General features: G+C 36.1%; 3 protein-coding genes across 5 annotated transcripts in view; 1 reads left to right on the forward strand and 2 right to left on the reverse strand.

Moving 5' to 3' along the window:
* LOC306850608 (dihydropyrimidinase-related protein 5-like) overlaps nucleotides 1-22,332 on the forward strand; it is a 618,334-nt gene that overhangs the window by 218,015 nt on the left and 377,987 nt on the right. The gene's annotated exons all lie outside the window — the stretch shown is intronic.
* LOC306850355 (transmembrane protein 229b) lies at nucleotides 1,891-15,319 on the reverse strand. Of its 2 annotated transcripts, none has more exons than XM_079385933.1 (3): nucleotides 14,877-15,142; nucleotides 7,079-7,189; nucleotides 1,891-3,997 (listed from the first exon to the last, which is right to left on the reverse strand). In XM_079385933.1, the coding sequence occupies exon 3, from the start codon at nucleotides 3,962-3,964 to the stop codon at nucleotides 3,380-3,382; it is 585 nt and encodes a 194-aa protein (XP_079242059.1). In that variant the 5' UTR covers nucleotides 3,965-3,997; nucleotides 7,079-7,189; nucleotides 14,877-15,142; the 3' UTR covers nucleotides 1,891-3,379. The 2 variants fall into 2 exon arrangements, with proteins under 2 accessions (XP_079242059.1, XP_079242060.1); XM_079385934.1 differs by having other exon boundaries at nucleotides 2,123-3,997; nucleotides 7,074-7,189; nucleotides 14,877-15,319.
* The window catches only part of LOC306850607 (metastasis-associated protein MTA1-like), a 59,895-nt gene continuing 54,194 nt past the window's right edge, over nucleotides 16,632-22,332 (reverse strand). The window contains exons 15-18 of one of the 2 annotated variants that reach the window (XM_079386320.1): nucleotides 21,349-21,438; nucleotides 21,107-21,259; nucleotides 18,638-18,792; nucleotides 16,632-18,058 (exon numbers count right to left, since the gene is read on the reverse strand). In XM_079386320.1, the coding sequence (XP_079242446.1) occupies nucleotides 18,683-18,792; nucleotides 21,107-21,259; nucleotides 21,349-21,438 (353 nt within the window). In that variant the 3' untranslated portion in view covers nucleotides 16,632-18,058; nucleotides 18,638-18,682. Of the gene's footprint in view, nucleotides 18,059-18,637; nucleotides 18,989-21,106; nucleotides 21,260-21,348; nucleotides 21,439-22,332 lie in introns of both variants that reach the window. The other variant, XR_013782422.1, reaches the window with a different exon arrangement.

Below are 22,332 nucleotides of genomic sequence, written 5' to 3' on the forward strand. Positions count from 1 at the left end.
AGCTTGGCTTTGTAAATAGTTTTGATAATATTGTAAATACTAAATCGTTCATCTTCAGAACACAAATTAAGATATTTTTGATCCAAAGATGAACGAAGCTCTTACAGGTTTGGAACGCCATGAGGGTGAGTAATTAATGAATTTTCATTTTTAGGTGAACTATCCCTTTTATAATCCTTTTAAACTAAGTTTATATCTGTATGATATTATGCTGTAACCACATTTGACCAGTGGTTTGGAAAATGGATCAAAACGACACAACCCTCAGTGCATTATGGGTATTCGCTAGCCATCGAGTGTACATCAGTTCTATACTCGTTATTGCAGTGCATTATGGGATTGAGTGCCCTTTAAACAGGGCAGTATTCGAGGGTACAGTTGTAGTGGTGTCCGAAACCATAGTGGATGTTATTGAGGGCGATTTCAGACACAGCCATAGAAATAACTGGCTGTAACCAAATTCACCCCCTGCCCTCATTCCCAAGATCATGTGATCACAAATGAAAATTGTTTCCTTGAAGTGACTATATGTTCCCTTCACTAACGGACTTCTGGAAGGGCCCTTCGTGAAGGGATTCATGTTCACTTTTATTTGGATATCCCTACAAATGAGGCCCCCTTCCCAAAATGCCCTTCAAGGGTGCAAAAAGGCTGTGTGGAATTCGTTGATTGTGTGTACACCAGTTCTACACTCATTGTGGCGCATTATGGGATTGAATGAGCTCACCTGATAATGCCAACTATGGTTTTGATGACATCACTACACTTCTGTCTCTTCAAAGAGCACACTACATAAAGGTATAGGGAACAATTTCAGAAATAGCCTCTGTTTTTTTAATGAATCGGTTGGCTGAACAATTCAAAACTGATTTACAACAGCTGTATCTGAAATTGCCCCCTATAACATTTACTCTTCCCTATACTTTTGTCCACTAATAGTCCACTGAATGAGTGGATGAAAACAAGTGGATTCGGACACAAGTGTGTTGAAGTGCTGCAGATGCCATCTTAACTGAGATGCTCACAGTGCATGGCTTTACATTTGTTACTAAGGTGGTGCATTATGGGATTGAACGAGCACACAATGTCTATATGGTTCAGGACATTACCTCCAGACACCTAACCCACACATAGTGCCCTATAAAAGGATATAGTTGGCAATTTCAGACACAAACACACACATCGCTCTCCTACAAGTTTAATAATGCAAGTGAACTGAATCAGTGATTGAATCCGAGTCCATTTGGATGATCAATTCAAAAGATTTAAGTCTCTGAGATGATTCGAAATCCCCACATTTATCCACATCTTCTTTGAGTTGTGAGCTTTTATATTGATTATTGTAGAAAAACTAATTATTTGCAGTCAAGTGTCATTTTTTTCTGAAAGATATGCTAATATCCAACTAACTACTATAGGTGAGTGTTCAGAAAAGCAGAAACTGATAAACACTGCCACACTTTGGTCATCTGCCAGGCCATCTTCTCCCAGTCTCTTAATCGTGATTCTACTTGGATGAGAAGGATCATTTACAAGTCTTTTAATATTGAGAATTTATATGTAAAACCATCACTGTTTTAATGAACTGAAAAAAAAAAACTGTTAAATGCATGTATGTGTGAGTCGCAGGGTGTTATTTGCTTAAATAACATTTCAAATTCAAATAACACATTGCATTCCTACCGCATATCACATTATGATTGCCTGAATGCACGGCTGTATAAACAGGTGAACAGACATGGCATTGACGACCATCTCCATCACCACCGTGCATCTGTTGATATGGCCTGATCTGTATTATGATGTTAGAGAGGGATTACAATACAAGAACAATGGCAATGCACCGCTTACAAATAGGAACGCAAAATTTCAAGGGAACAGAAAAGTGCTCTTGATAAACATCTAAAATTTATAACTTTGACAATCATCTAGCACACCAAAGAGACAGGTGTGCAAAACACTGACATTACAATGAACTTCAGAACAATAGCTGCACAGCTACACTATCAAAGCTATGAACATAACATTTGAAATTGTAATTGGAACTTTTGTATTAAATTGAGAGACTAAACACAGAAAAAAGTAAAACCAACAATATTGAGGGGAAATTGGACAGGAATTTCATTCAAAAATGTGTGGCTTTAATACATTTTTTGTTTGGTCAGGAACAATATAACCAATACAATAAAACTTTCTGGCAAATCCATAACCTGAAATTGTAGCCATGCATTAGTATGTTGGCATTTTAAATAATTTGCCACAATATTTTTCTTAATCTTCATCGGTTACTTCATGGCATATGACGGAGCTGAAATAATTAACATTGACGTACCTGAGGTTAGTGAACCTACATGCTAAATGCCTTTATTGTGACTGTCATCAGATCCCTTAAAAAATTCGATGAGAATCTAGCACCAGTTCATCAACACATTTACCACAACAACTCATTCTCTCCAGTGAAAACACAGGAAACTGATGTTTTTATGGTTTCAGTACTGAGCACCAGGCCTCTATATATGTAAAAACAATACAGTAGTCCTTTGGGTCTTCATCTTCATGAGAAAACTAAACCAAGAAAAAAAGAGGAGGAAATAAGTTGTACACAACATCTAAGATCAGTCTGAATATGAAAACATCTCCTGGAAGACAAATTTCATGCATGTTCAAGCACTGAATTTTTTGAAGAATGTAAGAAAACACCAAATTGAAGTGCAAGGCATTGCTTTAGGTTATACATTATATATACACAATGTGTTTTTAATATATTATGACAACATTTCTTAACTACATTTTAAATATTAATAAATAACATACTAACATAAAAGGTAAGCTATCCTAACAGTTATTTGCTTTTGCTATTACATATACATCATACACACTGTTTTTCATCTAGAAGGACTTGCTTTTTATAAAAGCACTTGATATATATCTCTCTACAAGTGATGTGTTTGGGTTCCTGTTGTTTTTTTTGGATGAGGGAACACAAGTAATTTTGTTTGTCCCCTCCCAGAGTGTCGGAGTGGATGGACTGGTTTGGGAGGTACAGTATGGTGGTAGAGGTGGAGGGTTAGTTCTCATTTTGCCATCAGGTGCCACTCCTACAGACAAACCTTTAACTTAACGGCTACTCGCCCAAAGCAAGGGTAGTAAACATTGAGCACTGAGGTGGCAAATGAACGTCCCTCCACAAGAGCGAAGAACGCCAGCTGGATGATAAATCAGAAAGTTTCTCACAGTTGTGCGACTGTCTCTGTTGGAGCTGCGCCAGCTGTGTCCGAGCGACTCTTTCCCTGGAAGCAGGTGGGAGAGAGATTGAGAGATGTGCGGAGAGAATCATGGGTGACGAGAGCTTTGAGATGGGGATAGGTTGACAACATCCTCAATCCACCTTCACGTAGCCGTTTGCGCTGGTGGCCCCTGCTCTGGCCCCTCGTGCTCTTTGCCCTTCGGCTCCTCGTCCTCCACCAACTCTGTCCGACCGTTCTTCAGGCTGGCCGGGATCGACGACCTCGTCGAAACGCAACCGGAGCGTGTTGCGGATCACTAGGCGTTCTACGATAAAGGAGGCACAGAACCAAGGCACAGCGTACTCTGCCGTGATCAGGCCCATGAAGTTATATTTAAACTCGGAGTAGTCCCATGGACAGGCATCAAACTGTCGTAGCAGCAAACCCGTGCCGAACTCCCACAGGTATGTCCACAGTGTGTAAATGATGCAGCGGAGCAGCACGTTGCAGCGGTCTCGTAGACAAAGGTACATGCGCTCTACAATCAGGATGCAGGTTCCGTAGATGAAGAGCGCCCACACGCTCGTCACACCGGGAAACTTCCAGTTGCAGTTCACCACAAACTCCCAGGCGGCTGTGAACATGACTTCACAGAAGTAACCATGGATGGCATACAAGTACCACCGAGAGAGGGCTGTAAGGGGCTCAGGGGTCATTGTGTTTGCCATGTTGACCATCTTCCTTTTATTTTGATGTGTGGAGTTAATAGGCTTCAAGAAGTCAAAAAAAAAAAATACAAGTGTTACAAATCTGCATACGCTGCAACAGAGGCTATGTTCTGAATGGAATACTTGCATACTATGCAATATACAGTGTATGCTACCTACTGTTTTTCAAAACAATAGTATCTTTGATTGTGGGCACGGTTTTGTTTTTGAGACAAATTACCTGAGCAGCAAATCTAGACTAAAGGCCTGTTCACACAGAGAATGAGAACTATAAAGATAACTATAGATATTAGCGTCCACACCAGTCTGTTCATTCAAACGCACATTCGTCTGCCGCTTTAAATTCTCGAGCTCCTTATAGCAGAAAGGATTCTGATTGGGTGTCAATGTTTGTATCATTCATCAGCTGGAAAATAATTGTTCTGAAAGTGATTCAAATGATATCGTTTCTCTGTGTCTTTATCATTATAGCTGAGGTGTAGACTCTGCTATTCTTTAATATTGAGAACTATTTTTAGAACTATATCTTTATCGTTATCTTTATAGTTATTGCAAAGATTATAGAAATACAAAGACGGTTCACTCCTACTTATGAATGGGGGAAAGAGCAACGTGCAGTATGGCAGGATGGTCCCGCCTTCTAAACGAAAGAGCCAATCGTTGATTGGTAAAGTCATTGCGTCACTGCAGCAGCCGTTAGAAGCTCCAGTTCCCATAGAAACCTGAGGCTGGATCAGCCGATGCGCGTGCGCAGTCATAAGCGTGTTGGAGCTACACATGCGCATTGGCTGGTCCAGCCTCAAAAATAAGCTTTTTAAATGCTATTTGAGCATTAGAAACAACATGAGCATTCATGGGGCAGTTCATTTCAGGTTTTGTTACTGATTTGAAATATGTAATTTAATCGCGAGGTCATCTAGCCGTTTTTGAGATTTCAGTTATTGTCCTTTGTGTGAACAGGCCTTAAAGGTGCCATAGAATGAAAAACTGTCTTTACCCTGGCATATTTAAATAATAACAGTTCTGTACATGGAAATGACATACAGTGAGCCTCAAACACCATAGTTTCCTCCTTCATATGTAAATCTCGTGATTAAAAATGTAAAATCGTTTCTGGAGATTTTTTGCCCTTACCTAAGCCACATACCTTCTGTGTAGATATCAGAGAACAATTTAAAAATACTGTATCAATGCATTCTATGGCACCTTTAATGGTTTAGGAGCTATAGGGAAATAAATAATATCATGAGATGCTCAAAAGTGGCTAATGACACCACAATAATGCTAAATTAAATGAAAACATTAAAAAAATATTAACTTTAAAAATACATTTTTTAAAGGGCCCTGCAAAAATGGCCACTGGTAAAATATCTGCCATAATAAAATGTTATATTTCCTATTTATATACTGCTAACATATTTTGTGAAAAAACATGGACACTTTTGAATGGCCATCAATGGAGAAAGTTGCAGAAAGGGTTAACGGGGTCATGCTAACCAGTCAAACTTGACCTCTGAAATTTAGTGAGTGGCATACATTTATTATATCGGGAAATAAAAATCATTTTTTGTTTGGTTTGGGGTTTTTTTTTGTTGTTGTTTTTTTTAATCAAATCCTAAAACATCTTTAACTTTTGGCTGTGAAATGTAAAAAAAAATGTTTAAAATTCTGCTGATATTACGTCCAGTTTAATTATTACATGAAAATGGAGTGCATTACATTTTGGGATACAGTATTTCACATAGGGTGCAAATCTGGGCCAAATAGTAGGCCATTTGGGTAATTTATACATACAAAAAATGTTGTGCCCAATTTACACTACCATTCAAATGTTTGGGGGTCAGTAAAATGTATTTATTTTTTAATTAATACTTTTATTCGGCAAGGAGATACTTTTGTTCAAAAGAGACAGTAAATACATTTAGAATGTTACAAAAGATTTCTATGGCAAACAAATACTGTTTTGAATTTTATATACAGAAAAAAAACTGTGCAGTTTCCACAAAAATATTAAACAGCACTTCTGTTTTAAACATTCATAATAAGAATAAATGTTTCTTGAGTAGAAATCAGCATATTAGAATGATTTCTGAAGGATCATGTGACACTGAAGACTGCTGAAAACTGGGGTTGCCAACACAAGATAAACTACTTTTTTAAATATTTTAAAATATATTAAAATAGAAAGCATGTTATGCTGTTATGCATTATGCTATTTTTGATCAAATAAATGCTTTATTGAGCATAAGAGACATTAAAAATAGTACCAACCCCAAACTTTTCAACGATAGTTTATATATTGCAGAAATCAATAGAGTAGTATGCTACACCGAACATAGCCAACAAAATACAAATGCTGCATGACAACACACACACAGTAAAAGCATCTACTATGTACTTTTAATAAATGACAGCATATAATCTCAAGGAGCATATGAGCTGGACTCATGAATGGGGGTCACTTACAGACATAAGCGAAAAATAACTGATCCTAGTTACATGAGCCAACAAACACTTTCAACTGTCCTTTGCTGTAAATCCATGTACATACACACACACTGTACACAGCTTAAAATACAGTATCATATGTCAGAGGGCCTCTGAAGAGCTTAAAGTCCTAAAACAGCTCATCTGTGTACAACTAACATCACAGTGAAACCGTAGAGATGGCTGGTCAATTCAAAGGCAATTATGACTGTTTTGATATTCAACTGCTGCTGAAGATGTGTGTGAAACTTAATTAGAAGTGAATGTGATCTCACTATGGCCTATCAATTACACTTTGGTTACTTGCCATTTAGCAGATGTTTCTCTCAGCCAAAGCTGCTTACTGTAGGCTAATTGTAGCGACAGTCATTCTGGAGCACATGGAGGTTAAGTGTGTTGCTCCAAGGGCATCATGGGAATCAAGTGACTCTATAATTCACACCTCCTGAGATCGAATACAAACTTTTACAAAGTGCACCATCGCATTTAAAATAGATCTGCTAGTCTTATTTGAAAAACAAAAACTAATATAGCCTGTACTGTGATTAAACTAGACTGAGGATTCAATGGATGGAGAGGGAAACAAACAAGAGAGGGACATTATGAAAAAGAGTAATATTTGCAGATTTACCCAACCTGCTGTCTGGCAGTCTCACTGTCCACACTTCACACCGTCTGTCAGGGTCCAAAGAGAGTGGTACTTCTGAGCTTTGCTGCCGATGCCAATGCTAATGTAGTACTCATGTACTAAAATGAAACAAACAAAAATAATGTAAACATACAGTCCTGTTAAATTGAGTGGAGCAATAACTTTGTATTAAAGGAATGTTACAGGTGCAAAACAAGTTAAGCTTCTATGTAATACACTTATAAGTTTCCAGTAATACGCTTACAATATAAGTCTATTGGGAAATACATTCCATCATATATTGCGCTTATTTGTAGTTATCAGTGCAAGACTAAATCAGTTTTTTACACATTTTGTAATACACATTATATTATACCATTGAGTTTTTTAAAATTATAATATTGTATAATATTATACTAATTCGGTTAACCTAACACCAAGAATGAGAATTCCTAAGTGTTGTAATTTTAATCTCACAAAATCTGTGTATATGATAAAAGCCTCGCACATCAAAGGTGTCTTCACAAAAGAAAGATTGTCTGGTGTTGCAAGCGTCTCCAAATCTTCTGACCTGCATGGGCATGCTTAACATTCTAACCAGTACGGGATGGGAAATATTTAGTACTACAAGCAAAGCTCAGTTCCTTAACAATAGCAAGAACACACTATAAAGGCATATACAGCCCTATTGCATAGTAATGGATACAGGAGGTGTCTCAATAAATGCCAATGAAAACCCCCATATTAATTGTTAATTGAAAAAGGGAATCTGATAGTCTATTCAAGGTTTACTTTGAAATATTGCATAAATTACATTTAACTGAATCTGAAATGCTTGTATTGAAACATTTTAAATTCTACCTATGATAAAACTTTCAAGGACTTTTACATTAACTGTTCCCTCCTAGTGGAATGACCTGTCCAACTCAGTCCAAGCAGCTGAGTCCTGAATATTTTCAAGAATCTCTTCCATCTTTATTTGACCCTCTAACTCAAGCACTTTCTATTCTAATGCTAATTCTAATTTTATCTGTTTTTTTATTATTAAAAAAACGTGACCGTCTAACATTTGCACTCTCTATTCTATTTCTATTCTAATTACTTGTTTTATTTATAAAGAAAAAAGAGCCTCTAACACTAACATTCTCTATTCTTTCTACTTATTTTTTTTTATTTATTATAAATAATGACTTTCTAACACTAGCATTGTCTATTCTTTTTCTGTTCTATGTACTTCTTTTCTTTTTATTTATTATAAAACAAAATAAGCAAACAAACAAACAAGAAAAAACCCACCTTGCTACGTATACATATATATACACACATTTATTTATTATGTATATATAAATACACACACACATACAGTATATATTTTGAAAATATTTACATGTATACATTTATATATTTTATTTTATATATAAATATATTACATATAACATATTTTTCTTAAATACATGCATGTGTTTGTATTTATATATACATAAATCTACACAGTACATACTCATATGTTATGTAAACAAAAACTTATTTTGGATGCGATTAATCGTGATTAATCATTTGACAGCACTAACATACATACATACATACATACATACATACATACATACATACACACACACACACACACACACACACACACGGGTGGAGTATCCCTTTAAGTTGGTTATGTTCATATTATGTATAGGCATATTACATTATGTATTTGAACAGTGTGGTTTAATAAAACTATGTAATTACTTGGTTTTGATCTTTTATTTGAGCCAATTATTATTGCCTCATCGTTAGTTTATATATAAATAGTCATACTAAAGCCTGGTTTTAACTTAGGTCTATTTGTGTTACTAAAAAATATCAGATTACTCAATTGTCAAAATAATCAGTAGATTACTTGATTACCAAAATAATCATTAGTTACAGCCCTAGATTAGTTAAAATATTAAAAAATACAACTGCAATGTTTTACTTTTTGTATTTAAAAGAAAAATATTGAAAATATCTTTAAAATAGTATTAAAATATTGTCTCATTCTAGCCAAGTGTCTGTATTTTGTCTCATCTCGTGAGCTAAGTGTATTGTCACACCCCTAGTGTCGATAAGCGGTGATATAGCTCCTAATTTTCCAAGTGTATGATATAGCTTTAGTTCTTCAGGTCAACCATAGGTTCATGAAAAAAATCAGTTTGAATAAGGAAAGCAATAACTTTGCTATAGTATCCTTTGAAATGTTAAAGTTGCCAGTCATTTCATGCTTTGCATGTGCACCGCACCGCACTGCCCCAACCCCAGAAAAAAGTTCAGGCACAGGATTTTTTTCTTTTGCTTTAACCCCTGTGTTTTCTCAGGTAACCTAAAATGTACGTCATTTAGTTACATCAAGGGTCAAATCAAATAGAAAATTAAAGTTAAAAGTTACATACTTTTGTGTGTGTACAGGTCTGGTATAAAGAATTATTTTCAGGTGTCCGAAATGTCCACCCAATAAAGAAAAGTTTTGCTCAGCAAGAAAAAAAAATGGAGGGAACATTGACATACAGTATACATTTTGAAAATATTGCATTCAGAACTTCAGATGGGCAGAAGGTTTACCTTCCAACAGGACAATGACCCTAAGCACACAGTAAGAGTGGCTCATACTCTGTGAATGTCCTTGAGTGGCCCAGCCACAGCCTGGGATTTAACCCAGTCAAATATTTCTGGAGAAACCTGAAAATGTGCATCTGCCCTCATCCAACCTGACAGACCTTGAGAAGAGTGGCAGATAGTTGCCAAATGCTGATGAGAAAAGCTTGTCACATCAAACAAAAAAAGACTTGAGACTGTAAAGGTGCTTTAGTTAAGGGTATGAATACTTATGCAATGCACTTATTTGAGTTTTTTATTTTTTAATAAATTTACGAAGTTGTGACAATTTTGTTTTTGCTTTGTCATTATGGTGTATGGAGTGTAGATTGCTGTGGAAAAAAATTATTTAAATCGGTATAACATAAGGCAGCAACATAAAACATGAAAAAAATTATATGAATACTTTTGCAAGGCACTATATATATGACAGACATATATATGTCTATGTATATGTATATATATATATATATATATATATACTAAAATAAATTCTGTTTGTATGTTCATGACACAAGTATCTTATAGTTACAAAGGCTAATTTCTTTGATCATAAATACAGAACACATATGAAATACGATTACAATTTAAACAAACTGTTTTCATATTTTAAGATTTTTATAAATATTTCATTATTTTTAAAATGCATTTTAATCCTGTGATGGCAAAGCTTCCAGCATCATTACTCCAGTCTTCAGTCCTTCAGTGTCACGTGATCTTTCAGAATGCATTTTAATATGCTGATTTGCTGCTTAACATTTCTTATTATGTTGAAAACAGTTGTCCTGATTATGATTTTTGTAGATAGTATGATGCATTTATTTTTCAGGATTCTTTGATGAATATAAAGAAAGAATACCATTTATTACTTTTTTTTCAGATTTTGTAACAATGTAAAAGTATTCAGTGTCCCTTTTGATTAATCATTTATCTTACTGTTCCTACTGTTTCCATTTCTGATTACATTATTGTTTTTACTTTTTTGTGTCATTTAAACAATATTGTTTTAATAGACATTGTTTTGTATATTGTTATTTTAAAACAAAACCAAAAAGAAATTGTAGGTGTTATAAATAACACTCAATAAAAATAGCATTTCATACTTGGAAACTCCAAAGGTTTTATCAGTGAATAACTCCATGAGAGTGTAGCACACATTGCTAAAAGGCTGATATTCTGCACTCTAATGGAAAAGCCATTATGAAATATTAAATCTATGCATTGAGATAAGGCAGCTCTTGAGCCACAATAGAAGACACAAGTACTCAGTCATCCGGGCAACCTTGTATTAAGAGTTGTCTGGTACAGAGCCCAATGCTTGGTACGGTGTTTACATGTTACCCGTTTACTGGCCTTGCAGTCAGCATTGCTATTGATCCCCTCCTGTCAAACCTCTATTGACCTTCTCAGCAACCTGAACAGACCAGTCTCTGCTGACAGCCTGGTCATCACTATACACACACAGACACGCAAGCTCAGCTGCACAGAGCAGCATCAAAGCAGAATGGCTGGTTTATGTGACATTGGATGATAAGAACTGTTTCTGTCTAACCGTCAGGGAATCCCTGTGTTATGTGCAAATAAAAAGAGGAATTGGTTGAAGAATTTGTCTATTAGTAAGGGCAAAGTACATGAAATGGAAGTTCAGATATGTGTGCTAAATGTAAATAAGTGGATTTTTTTTACTTGTTTTTATTTTGAACCACAACATGGCATGAAATAGTGTCACAATTTAACATGTTAGTCCAAATACGTGGAACATTTTCAAGTTGTTTCAGCAAATGATGCTCAATTGCAGGCATTCATGGCATTAGGTTGATTACTACAAACAGGAACAGCAGATTCATCTCTCATTTTCTTTTTTAAAAAGCTGAAAGGCACAGTGAGGCACTTACAATCAAATGCAATATTTGGAGGATTCAAAAGCAGAAATGTGAAACTTACATTTATTCTTACATATTCTGATAAAAACTGGTCATGCAATGAAGTAGTTGTAAAATTGAATATAACTTTAAAAAGAGAAGGTTAGTGAGATTTAATATTTTTTTAAATATTCAAAAAATCATTTCTGGTAATTGAAAGTACTAAAATTACTAAAACTGAAATATGTAAATATAAAGCTATGCAGAAATAAAAATAAATAAAAATCACAAAATTGTGAACTGAAAATAAAATCTAAAACATTAATAAAAACATAAAGGTTGTAGGTTCGATTCTCAGGTCCGGCAGGGATTGTAGTTTGGGGGAGTGAATGTCCAGCGCTCTCTCCCTTGAGCAAGGCACCGAACCCCCAACTGCTCCCCGGGCGCCGCAGCATAAATGGCTGCCCACTGCTCCGTGTGTGTGTGTGTGTGTTCACTGCTGTGTGTGTGTTCACTGCTGTGTGTGTGTTCACTGCTGTGTGTGTGTTCACTGCTGTGCGTGTGCACTTTGGATGGGTTAAATGCAGAGCACGAATTCCGAGTATGGGTCACCATACTTGGCCACATGTCACGTCACTTTCACTTTCATAATAACGATTCACTTAAGAAGCACACAGCGAGATGAGCAGCTTGAACATTGTACGAAATATCTCCTTTTGTGTTCCATATTTTTTGGTGAACTGTCCCTTTAAGTGCCTATTTCAGTACTATAGGAATTTCAGACATAATAAAGGCTACACTATCCAAGGTGTTGTGGGTTTTTTTTTAACTGTCCTTCTTTTGTCAATATCAAGCACACACCTGCCAAGAGAACAAAGGCACATCAATGGCAGGGACAATATACTATAACGTCCTTCTTTGACGCACTGGAATGACCTGCTCCGATGCATTCTTATTAACGCTATTTCTAGAGGTGACTGATGAGCGCTCTGGTCTCTTGCCATGAGTTCACTCCACTCTGCGCAAATGTAAATGGCAATGGATCAATAACTCACACAGCTCAGTTACTCTAGACATCACCTTGGCTCCAGCCTGCACACAGCCTTCATTCTTGTCATCAGGTACAAGAAGTGCTGATAAGCCTCCTCAGGGCTGTTAAAGGATGATCATGTTTCATGACAGAGGCAGAACCAGTTTCATTATATTCTCCAGCATGAGGCGGACAATTCATCCTGAGTTTCGCTCATCAGCGTTAATGAGACACAGATTAAGAAATATGCAAAACAGTAGCTGAAACTTGTTAGTAATAAGGAGTGGCTAAATAATAACAGTCACATAATTATTAGTTAATTTATATGTGTTTTTCAAAGGCAGAGAGAGAGAGACACAAGTGAATTTGTCAACAATAAATACTTATATTTATTACAAAATGCAAATTTCAACAATCTTAAAATGGCCTAATTTTGCCCAATATATTGGTCTATTACCACACATATAATCTTCCCCAGCGTTATTTATATTAAATGATTAAAATAATAAAAATTAAAAGTTTAATTAAAAACAGGGACTTTTGGAGGGCGGAAAATGTATTGTAGATATATATATACACAATAATTAAATACAATAATTTTGTCAAATAATTTCAGATGAAAAAGAATTGTAGTGCTACCAGTATTGTTATTGGGAACTAAAACTATTAAAAATAGTTCTCGCAATTTAAAAAAAAAAAAAAAAAAAAAACATTTAAATAAAATAAAATATCAAATGGAAAAGTTAAATAAAATAATAATAAAAAAAAAACATTAGAAATGCTGCATTGGAAACTAGCTGAAATAAAATTAATTTAAGCTTAATTAGATTACTAAATACTAAAATAAAAATGAAAACAGAAAATATAAAAAATAAAAATGAATTGAAGAATAATAATAAATAGCTACTATAATACGTAGGCTATATAAGTAATTCTAAAATAACACTGAGTGCTACCGATATCACGGTAGTTTAATTCGGTGGGCCAAGCTCATGATTAGGTGGATCAGGACCACCCAGTCCCGCTCTGCAGTCAGTCCTCTTATATACTTTTTACTTCAAGTGATTATGAAGCAGCCCAAGAGCTTATCCTTTCAGTTTGTTCCCCTGAAAGGACCACAAGTATGTCCCAGACCCTCCAGACTGCTAACATACGGGTCAGCGCCAAGAGATTAACAACTTCTGAGCCTTAATTGAGAGGGTTAGTCACATGACAGCACCAAGCCACAGTGATGTTAAAAAAGACCGACATGGCAAGCCATCTCTGAAGAATAAAGTAATGACAAACCGACATTTAACATAATTACACGTCTTATTTTGAGAAGCAAGACTGAGATGTGGGCAAGTGCATCTGTGTGGAGTGCAGTGGAGCTGATCTGCCACACTAAACACCAAATCCCCAGTTTTAATCAAGTAAGCTTTGAGTGTCTTTGATCTGATGCTGCTGATGTAAGTGAGGCTTCAGCTTAGCGGTATGAAATATGAGGACAGAGTCAGCATAGTAAATATTGACCCATCCGAAGTAATTCCAAACTATCCCGGAACGACCTCTTAAAGGGCACGTGTCGTGTTTATATACGCTTAACCTGATTGTATACTGGGTGACTGAGATGGAAGAAGTGAGAAGCCAGTGCCAAAGGTCTGTTTATAGACAGTGACCCAATACGTGTGAAGAATTTGAACTCAAAATACTGTCTGTTTCTGAAGTGTCGTCAAATATAATTGATTTATCACCTGACAAGTTCATAATAATACAAATTGTTTGGGCTATGTAAATATGAGGGTTTTTCGTCTGAGCCTGAATATACCGCAGTCGTGAGAGCTGCTCCGGTCGGATGCGCAGCGCAGGCCTCCATGACAACCGACCACTGCAGCGCTGCGTCGCCTGCGCAGACACAACTGCACACCGTCTAACAGTGCGATTTATAGCAGGACGGTCGTTAAATAAAGTTTCCTGTCGTCTTTGTATCGGACAACACAGAAACGATATAGACCGATGCAACATTGCAAATGGTCAAACTTAAGCAAGTTCCTTCGTAATTACAGATTTGAGCGCAAATTAACGCGTTTAGGATCAAATGCGCGATGGAGACGGCAGCGTTGACTTCCTAGTTCGCATATTTGGGAGATAACTGTCCGTAAAACAGCGAGCTGGCGGGCGAGTAACGTAAACAGTCAGAGAGGTGCACCGGTTTACTCTGACTCGAGCTCGTGTAAATTGTGGGATAACCCTATTAACCCATGCAGGAAACTCGATTGGCTCTAATGAAACATCCTAAAAGCCGGCGAGACTAACCTTATTATTCTGCCGCTGCTGTAGATGTAGAGCCGGGCCTCATTTTGGTGTTAAACAGAAAATCGTTGCACCGGTTGCCCCTCAGAGTACATCTGTAGCCGGCTCTCTCTGTCCTCTCGCCGCTGTCCGGTGATGACTGACATATTTTACTCCACTGCAGCAGTAACAGCACATGCTCAGACACTGGCTGCGATTCAAAACACAGCGAGCTGCCTACCTAGTACCGACGTACGATTCGGCATCGAATCATTCTTTTGAGTCGGATCTTTGTGAATTGAATTGGTTCACAAAACTTTAAAAGATTTGTTCACCAAAAGCAACTATGGTCGCAAGTTCCGTCGTTACCATTAGAGTTCAATAGAACTTGCTACCATATTTAGCTAACGATGCTTTTGGGAAACGCACCCCTGGTCTTGACTTTGAGCTGCTCCCGTTCACTGGCTAAACTGAATCACGAGTCGACTCCTTCGAGCATGCTTGATTTGATTCTCAATGAGCCGAGAACTGAGTGATCAAAGGATGACTGTAAAATGTCAATAGCGGAACGATTTTTATGGCAATTCAAAACATATGAAACTGACATGGTTTTATTAGCATTTTATTAAAAGGCAAGCAAAATCTTTTTAGTCAATTATGTAAAGGAGTTATAGTATTGTTGTAATTTGTAGACTACATAATTTACAGTGTAGGCTAAAATGTCAAATATATTTTTCTAAATTATATTTTTATGAGCTAATATCAAAACTGGGACACAAAAATAAAATAAAAATGAAAGAATAAATAAAACGTTTGCGGAATTGCACCTTTGTGTGTGTAATTTCTTTGAATTGAATTTTTATACGGAATTAAGGAAAACACAGTATGCTATGATATTAATTTACCCAGCTTGTTTAAAAAATGCTGAAAAGAAAGGGCTCTGATCCACTGATGAATACACATAACGTTTTCAACATCAGCATCACTGTTAAATATGAGCTCCATGACATTATGTATTGTGCTGTATGTTATGGTAAAAATGAACCACAGACATAATTGAAACATTGAGTACTGGGGTATAAGATTAGAATACAGCCAGTGGGGCCAGTTGTCCAGGTACTGTTGGGTCCGAGTCCACCTTGTCGAGTCTAGGCCCTTAACCAAATTATGTCTTATTTTAAATTTATGTTGTACTTATTCATTTTAATTCATATTAAGTCCAAAATGCAAGATTCCATGTCAGATTCGAGTCCAAGTGCCTTTGCTCCAGGGCTATAGAGCCCATGCAACCGAGCACAAGGCACAGCAAATGTCAAACAGTGCTTGATTATGTGGCAGTAAAACAATAAAAAACTAATTATCAATTAAAAATCACAGGTGCATATCAATATCACAACTAAGTTTAATTAACACATTAAGTATGGGGTGTCTTATGTTAAAATCCTGGACTTTACTCGCAGCTATATATATATATATATCCCGTTTATTTAGGTCATATTTTCTAGAAAAGATAGATTATGGTCCTGCAGCCACAGGGTTTTATATATATATATATATATATATAAAACCCTGTGGCTGCAGGACCATAATCTATCTTTTCTAGAAAATATGACCTAAATAAACGGGACAGTTCACCCAAAAATCAACGCTCTGTTGTACCAAACCCGTATGACTTGATTATTTCAGTGAAACAACAGAGGATATTTTAAAGAATGTTGGTAAACAAATGTTTGGTACCATTGACTTGCATTGCATGGACAAAAAAACACTGAAATGTTTCTTAAAATATCTTTTATATTTCACAGAAAAAATACAAGTTATACAGGTTTGGAACAACATGAGGGTGAGTAAACGACAGCTTTTTATTTTTGGATTAAATAAAAAAATGAAAAGCATTAAAATGTAGTTCGCCTGATATCCGTTGTGTCATTTTTTCCCATCACAAGTGACTCCTAATTGATGCGCGTTTTGTAAGGAATGAAATTAGCTTATATTCTACCTATTCTGCTTTAGATATGATGGCAGTTCATGAAAACGTGTCTATAAAAATATCATTCCCCAAAAATACATCCTTTACACTGCTAAGCTCAGTATCTTTGGTTGCAAGTGTCAAATTATACATTACTTTTCGAGATTTTCCAAAAATGTTTACAACTACAGTCTGTTGTAAGTGTTTACATCCTTATCATTTTAATGTTTAAAAAAAAAAAAAGGAAAGTGTGTGATGAGTGTGCGAAGCTCTGCGTTGGCCTAAAGATATCAATATTTGATAAGCCAACTGCAGAGTAAACTGGGTTGTATCACATATCCCTGGCCTGAAGCACTCAAGTTTTTTGCTGCGTGCATACGTGAGGAATAACTTAAACACCACACTCCCATACAAGCTCATTCTTAAGAAGGTGGATCATTGTATTAATGGGGTAGTACCTTTTCAAAGTTCCCATCCCCTCTCCGTATATGCAGGAGAGCGCTGGGGAGGTTTCCTTACAAAAAGACATTTCAAAGAATACGCTGTGCATGGCAAATCCATTACAACAAGCTTTGATAACCACCAAAGGCCCAAAATGCACCACTGTACAATAACGCCTCCCTCCTGTTTTCATTTACATATTCACAAAAGAGAAATTACATTTAGGAGCAGTTGCAATACTCGTGAAAAAGGTAGAAAAAGAACGTTCCATTGTCTTTCTGAATAATTTAAACCACTGTGGCAGGACGGACTAACAGAACCGGAGAATACAAGCATCCAAATGAAGAGAAACGTCATATAGTCCTTCATGTCAGCGCGGAGCTGTCTTGTTACAAAATGCAAGAGACAAAAATGACAGTTCGTCCCACCTTTACATTATGATTTGGGAGCAAGTCGTTTCAAGAAACGTTCAAGATTCTTACATTTCCTCAAGTCATTAAAAAGAAAATGGTTATACTTGATAAAAAAAAAAAGAACAGTAATAATAATTGTAATAATTATAATAATTACAATGACAGAAGTAACAGCCGATGGTAAATAATAATAATCAGTCCTGTACAATCACATCAGTCCTGCGATTAGCCACAGGCTGTTTTAACCCATGGAGACATCAGGGCTTTGCAGTCATTTCAATGGCTTCAGCTGTAAAAATGGGCCGCCTGGACAGGGCTTTCTGACCGCAGATCCTTTCTTAGGTCCATCTGTCACTGAGAGCTGATAAAATCTCTCGAGTCACCTGAAAATTGAGCATTAAAGAGCTGCTTTTAGAGTTTGTAATACAACACAAGACACCAATTGTTGCTTTAATATACTGGATCTAGAGTATTAAAAACAATTAATTACTTTTTATTGAAATTATGTAATTTGCAGAATTCTAAGTTATAAACAACATTTATACATTAAAAATGTAATTAATTAACAGCCCTAGTTTGAAGGGTTACATTTTTTTTTTAATTATATGGGCCAGAAAGATTAAAATTTAGGAGTATTTTTTTAATGTTATTATATAGTAATGATCATTATTAATGTTAAAAAAAAAATTGTGCTGCTTAAAATGTTTGTGGAAACCATGAACAATTTTTTTCAAGATTATTATAGGAAAAGAAAGTGCGAAACAACAGCATTTATTTGAAACCGAAATCTTATGTAACTTTATAAATGCCTTTACTGTCACTTTTGAACAGTAGTGTATATACATATTTAACATCTGATGGAAGGTTTTTTGAAAGCATTTTTAAAGCTCAATTTTATTAGAATATCTACTAAATGTACCTGTTGAGAAAATGTGCATTAGAAATGGTCATGAGAGCTGTACCTGCTCATCTGGTCAGAGTGTAGCAGTCAGTTGTCAAAGCAGAAGTCAGTCCAGCTCATGAACCTCATCCTGCAGGCCAGAGGGAGTTCGGCTTGGTTCAGACACCCTCTTGGCCATTATTTCCCACTGAGGAGTCAGAACTTTGGGTTTGGACCCTGACACACATATAGAGAGAAAGAGAGGAGATAAATCCATCTATACCTGTTGGTAAAATTCATTTACACCTAACAATTAACATGCATTAGGAGTCGGGGGATGAAAACTTTTTGAATTTGAAGATCAGGGTAAATTTAACTTATTTTATCTTCTGGGAAACATGTAAGTATCTTCTGTAGCCTCTGAAGGGCAGTCCTAAATGAAACAAATATGATATTTAGGCAAAATAAGTAAAATGTACACATCTCCATTCTGTTCAAAAGTTTTCACCCCCTGGCTATTAATGCATGGTTTTTCCTTCTGGAGCATCAGTGAGCGTTTGAACCTTCTGTAATAGCTGCATATGAGTCCCTCAGTTGTCCTCAGTGTGAAAAGATGGATCTCAAAATCATACAGTCATTTTTGGAAAGGGTTCAAATACACAAAAATGCTGGAAAACCAAAGAATTTGTGGGACCTGAAGGATTTTTCTGAGGAATAGCAGGCAGTTTAACTGTACAGGATAAACAAGGGACTCATGAACAACTATCACTAAACAAAAAACAGCTGTGGTTCATTCAGGTAACAACACAGTATTAAGAATCATGGGGATGTAAACTTTTGAACGGGGTCATTTTTATAAATTCAACTATTATTTTCTCTTGTGGACTATATGTAAACATCTTTTATGTGAAATATCTTATTCAGGTCAGTACTAAATAAACAATAACATGCATTTTGTATGATCCCTCTTATTTTAGTAAAATAATGAACACTTTGCAGATTCTGAAAGGGGGATGTAAGATTTTGACCTCAACTGTATATATAATGTATGTACATATTTTGTATTGTCTGCTGTACATTACATATTGTTTGCATTTGAAAATACTAAAGCTATACAAATACATTTACATTTAGTCATTTAGCAGACGCTTTTAGCCAAAGCAACTTACAAATGAGGACAATGGAAACAATCAAAATCAACAAAAGATCAATGATATGCAAGTGCTATAACAAGTCTCAGTTAACCTAATATGTATTGTGTACAACATATTAAATATAGTGTGCATTTCTAAATATTACTTGTCAGAGGAGAAATGGGTGTCATGCCATAAAATATTTTTAATACGACTGACTTTGTGCTTAATGTGAGTTTAATAAAAACATTGTAATTTACTAATTATGATACTTTCATTGTGCAGAAAGAAAGCAAAGAACATTTTAAGCACTCTCAAAACTTTTTATAATCACTGAAGCTGTTTACTCTGTGAAATGAATGACCTACTTCGTACACACATCTGCAATTTGTTGTTTCTGATGAGAGAACCGTCAGAGAAAAGAATTCCTTCAGCAAGAGAGTGAACAGAACACCAGTATTTCAGCGATGACTCATCTGAACGCCTCTGATTGGCTACTGCATTCATAAGCTCAACAGAATCATGTGTGATTGGTTATAATGCGCTGAGCTGACTCTGGCTCAGCGCCAGCCAAAGCACGAATGCAGATTAGAATTTTGCAGCTGATGCTGTGCAACACTGCACGTTCTAATCACGCTCGTGTGATTGTATGAAATGTAAAAAATATTATTTGGCTATTTTTTGTCTTTTGGAAGCTTCAAAATCCATGTGCCCCCTCAGTTTGAATGGGCATGACGCCTCTGACTGAGACTCCAGACTCCGTTCACCCTATTGGTTCTAAGAGGTACTACATGCACTTTTCTGCTAACCCCATCCTTTACATAATGCATGTGGCTCACACCACCAAGGACCAAGTTTGAGCACAGCAACATGGAAACAAGCATGTGCCATTTATCACAACCACATCAATATGTGCATTAAGACCCCAAATGTAAAAGCAATCTGAAAAGTAGCATGGGGGTGAAGAAAAAGGATTTGCTGCTTTGGACAGAATGGTGCCAAGCTCATCAGGAATTTATATAACCGCTGAACATTGGTTTCCCTCCAAAGCCTTTATAGAGACAAGAGGGTAATGAAGCACAATGTGACAGGGGAGCATACATAAGTGTTCCTAACATCCGCGCCACGTGCTCGGGAAGCCCTCCTTTTGAATCGACGGTTACGGTGCCTTTAGTCTGTGTTTTGGGGTCTGATCTCCCGCAGGACTAATGATCCATGTGAGTCACTGCTGATCCGTTACCATGACAACCCTGAAAGCCATTCAGAGATTAAAGTAGCGCGTGTGTATGCGTGTTTTCCTGTATGGGGGTTGGTGAAGATACAAGTGGGAGAGTTTAAGACAAGTGAATGAGACCTCGCAAGAAGAGTAGGAAGAGAGTGTGTTGTGTGGGCAGCACAGAAACCGGACGATGGCTTACCATCCAAACCGTTGTGCTTCTCGTAGCTGCGTTTGCCCAGGATGGTTGGGGAGCCGTTGTTGAGGATTGGTGTGGATTTGATGGGTGTCAGGCTGCCCATGGAAATGGTGGCTCCTCGTGGAGGATCTAATTTGGGTGGGCAGGGGTGGGCCTCTGGAACACATGATTTCAAAACACATGATTAAAATCAGCTTGCTTGAAAATCTGAAAAAAGATTTTGAAGGAAAGACAGCTTCACTCACCCAGATATCTAACCACTGACTCTAAAGGCTTCCTTACGGTCTGCTTTAGAGATGGAGGCTTTTTGGACATATCTGGCAACCTAACCGCACCTGAAATATGTCAAAAAGGAATTCCATTAAAATTATGTATTCTAATAAGGTTCAAATTTCCGTGGTAATTCAGTACAGGGTCAATGACACAAGTCTCTTTTTAATTAAGAAATAAAAATGCAAAAAAATGCAGTTTATTTATTTTATGAATATGTATATTCATCCAGGCGATTCAGGGTGGTACAAAAAGACAAAAAGCGTATTTAAAAGAATGCAGTAAAGATAGTTTTGCATAATTTGTAAATTTGTATTCACATATACATAATTTTGTTTTATTAGAATTTCGGTAACACTTTACAATGAGTTTCCATTTGTTAACTATATTTAATGCATTAACTAACACTAAGCAATACATTTGTTACAGTATTTTTGTTAATAAAAATACAACTGTTCATTGTTATTCCATGTTAGCACTGGTCCATTAAATACCATTAACAGATACAACTTTTTAGTAACTAAGATTAATAAATGCCTTGTATTTTGCCTTGTATAAATGTATTTTCATTGTTACTTTAACTAATTTGGTTAACTAATGTTAACTAATGCAACTTATTGTAAACTTTTAGCAGAATTAATTTTTTTAAAAACAGTGAAGGAGATTTAAAATGCATTAATACTGGAAAATTATGAAGAATATAAAAAATGTATAAAAACATTTATCTATCAAATCAGTCCTGTGGTAGAACCAATATACAGAAACATGCAGGGTAAAAATAATAATAATGACGAGGATCCCTGTAGATTCTCAAGACTGTGACAGGATCAATATCTTAAAATATCAAATATAAATAAACAATATTTTATCTTTTTGTGACTGGTTAAGGTTGTAAAATGAAGTTCATGTTGTGAAATGTCAAAATGGCATATGGTACAACTCCCAACAAAAAAAAAAAA

Source organism: Barbus barbus (assembly GCF_936440315.1).
Source record: "Barbus barbus genome assembly, chromosome: 30".
NCBI classification, from domain to species: domain Eukaryota; kingdom Metazoa; phylum Chordata; class Actinopteri; order Cypriniformes; family Cyprinidae; genus Barbus; species Barbus barbus.

Bases quoted from the DNA above. Each gene is read 5' to 3' on its own strand.
- LOC306850355 (XM_079385933.1), bottom strand. From the start codon at position 3,964: ATGGTCAACATGGCAAACACAATGACCCCTGAGCCCCTTACAGCCCTC.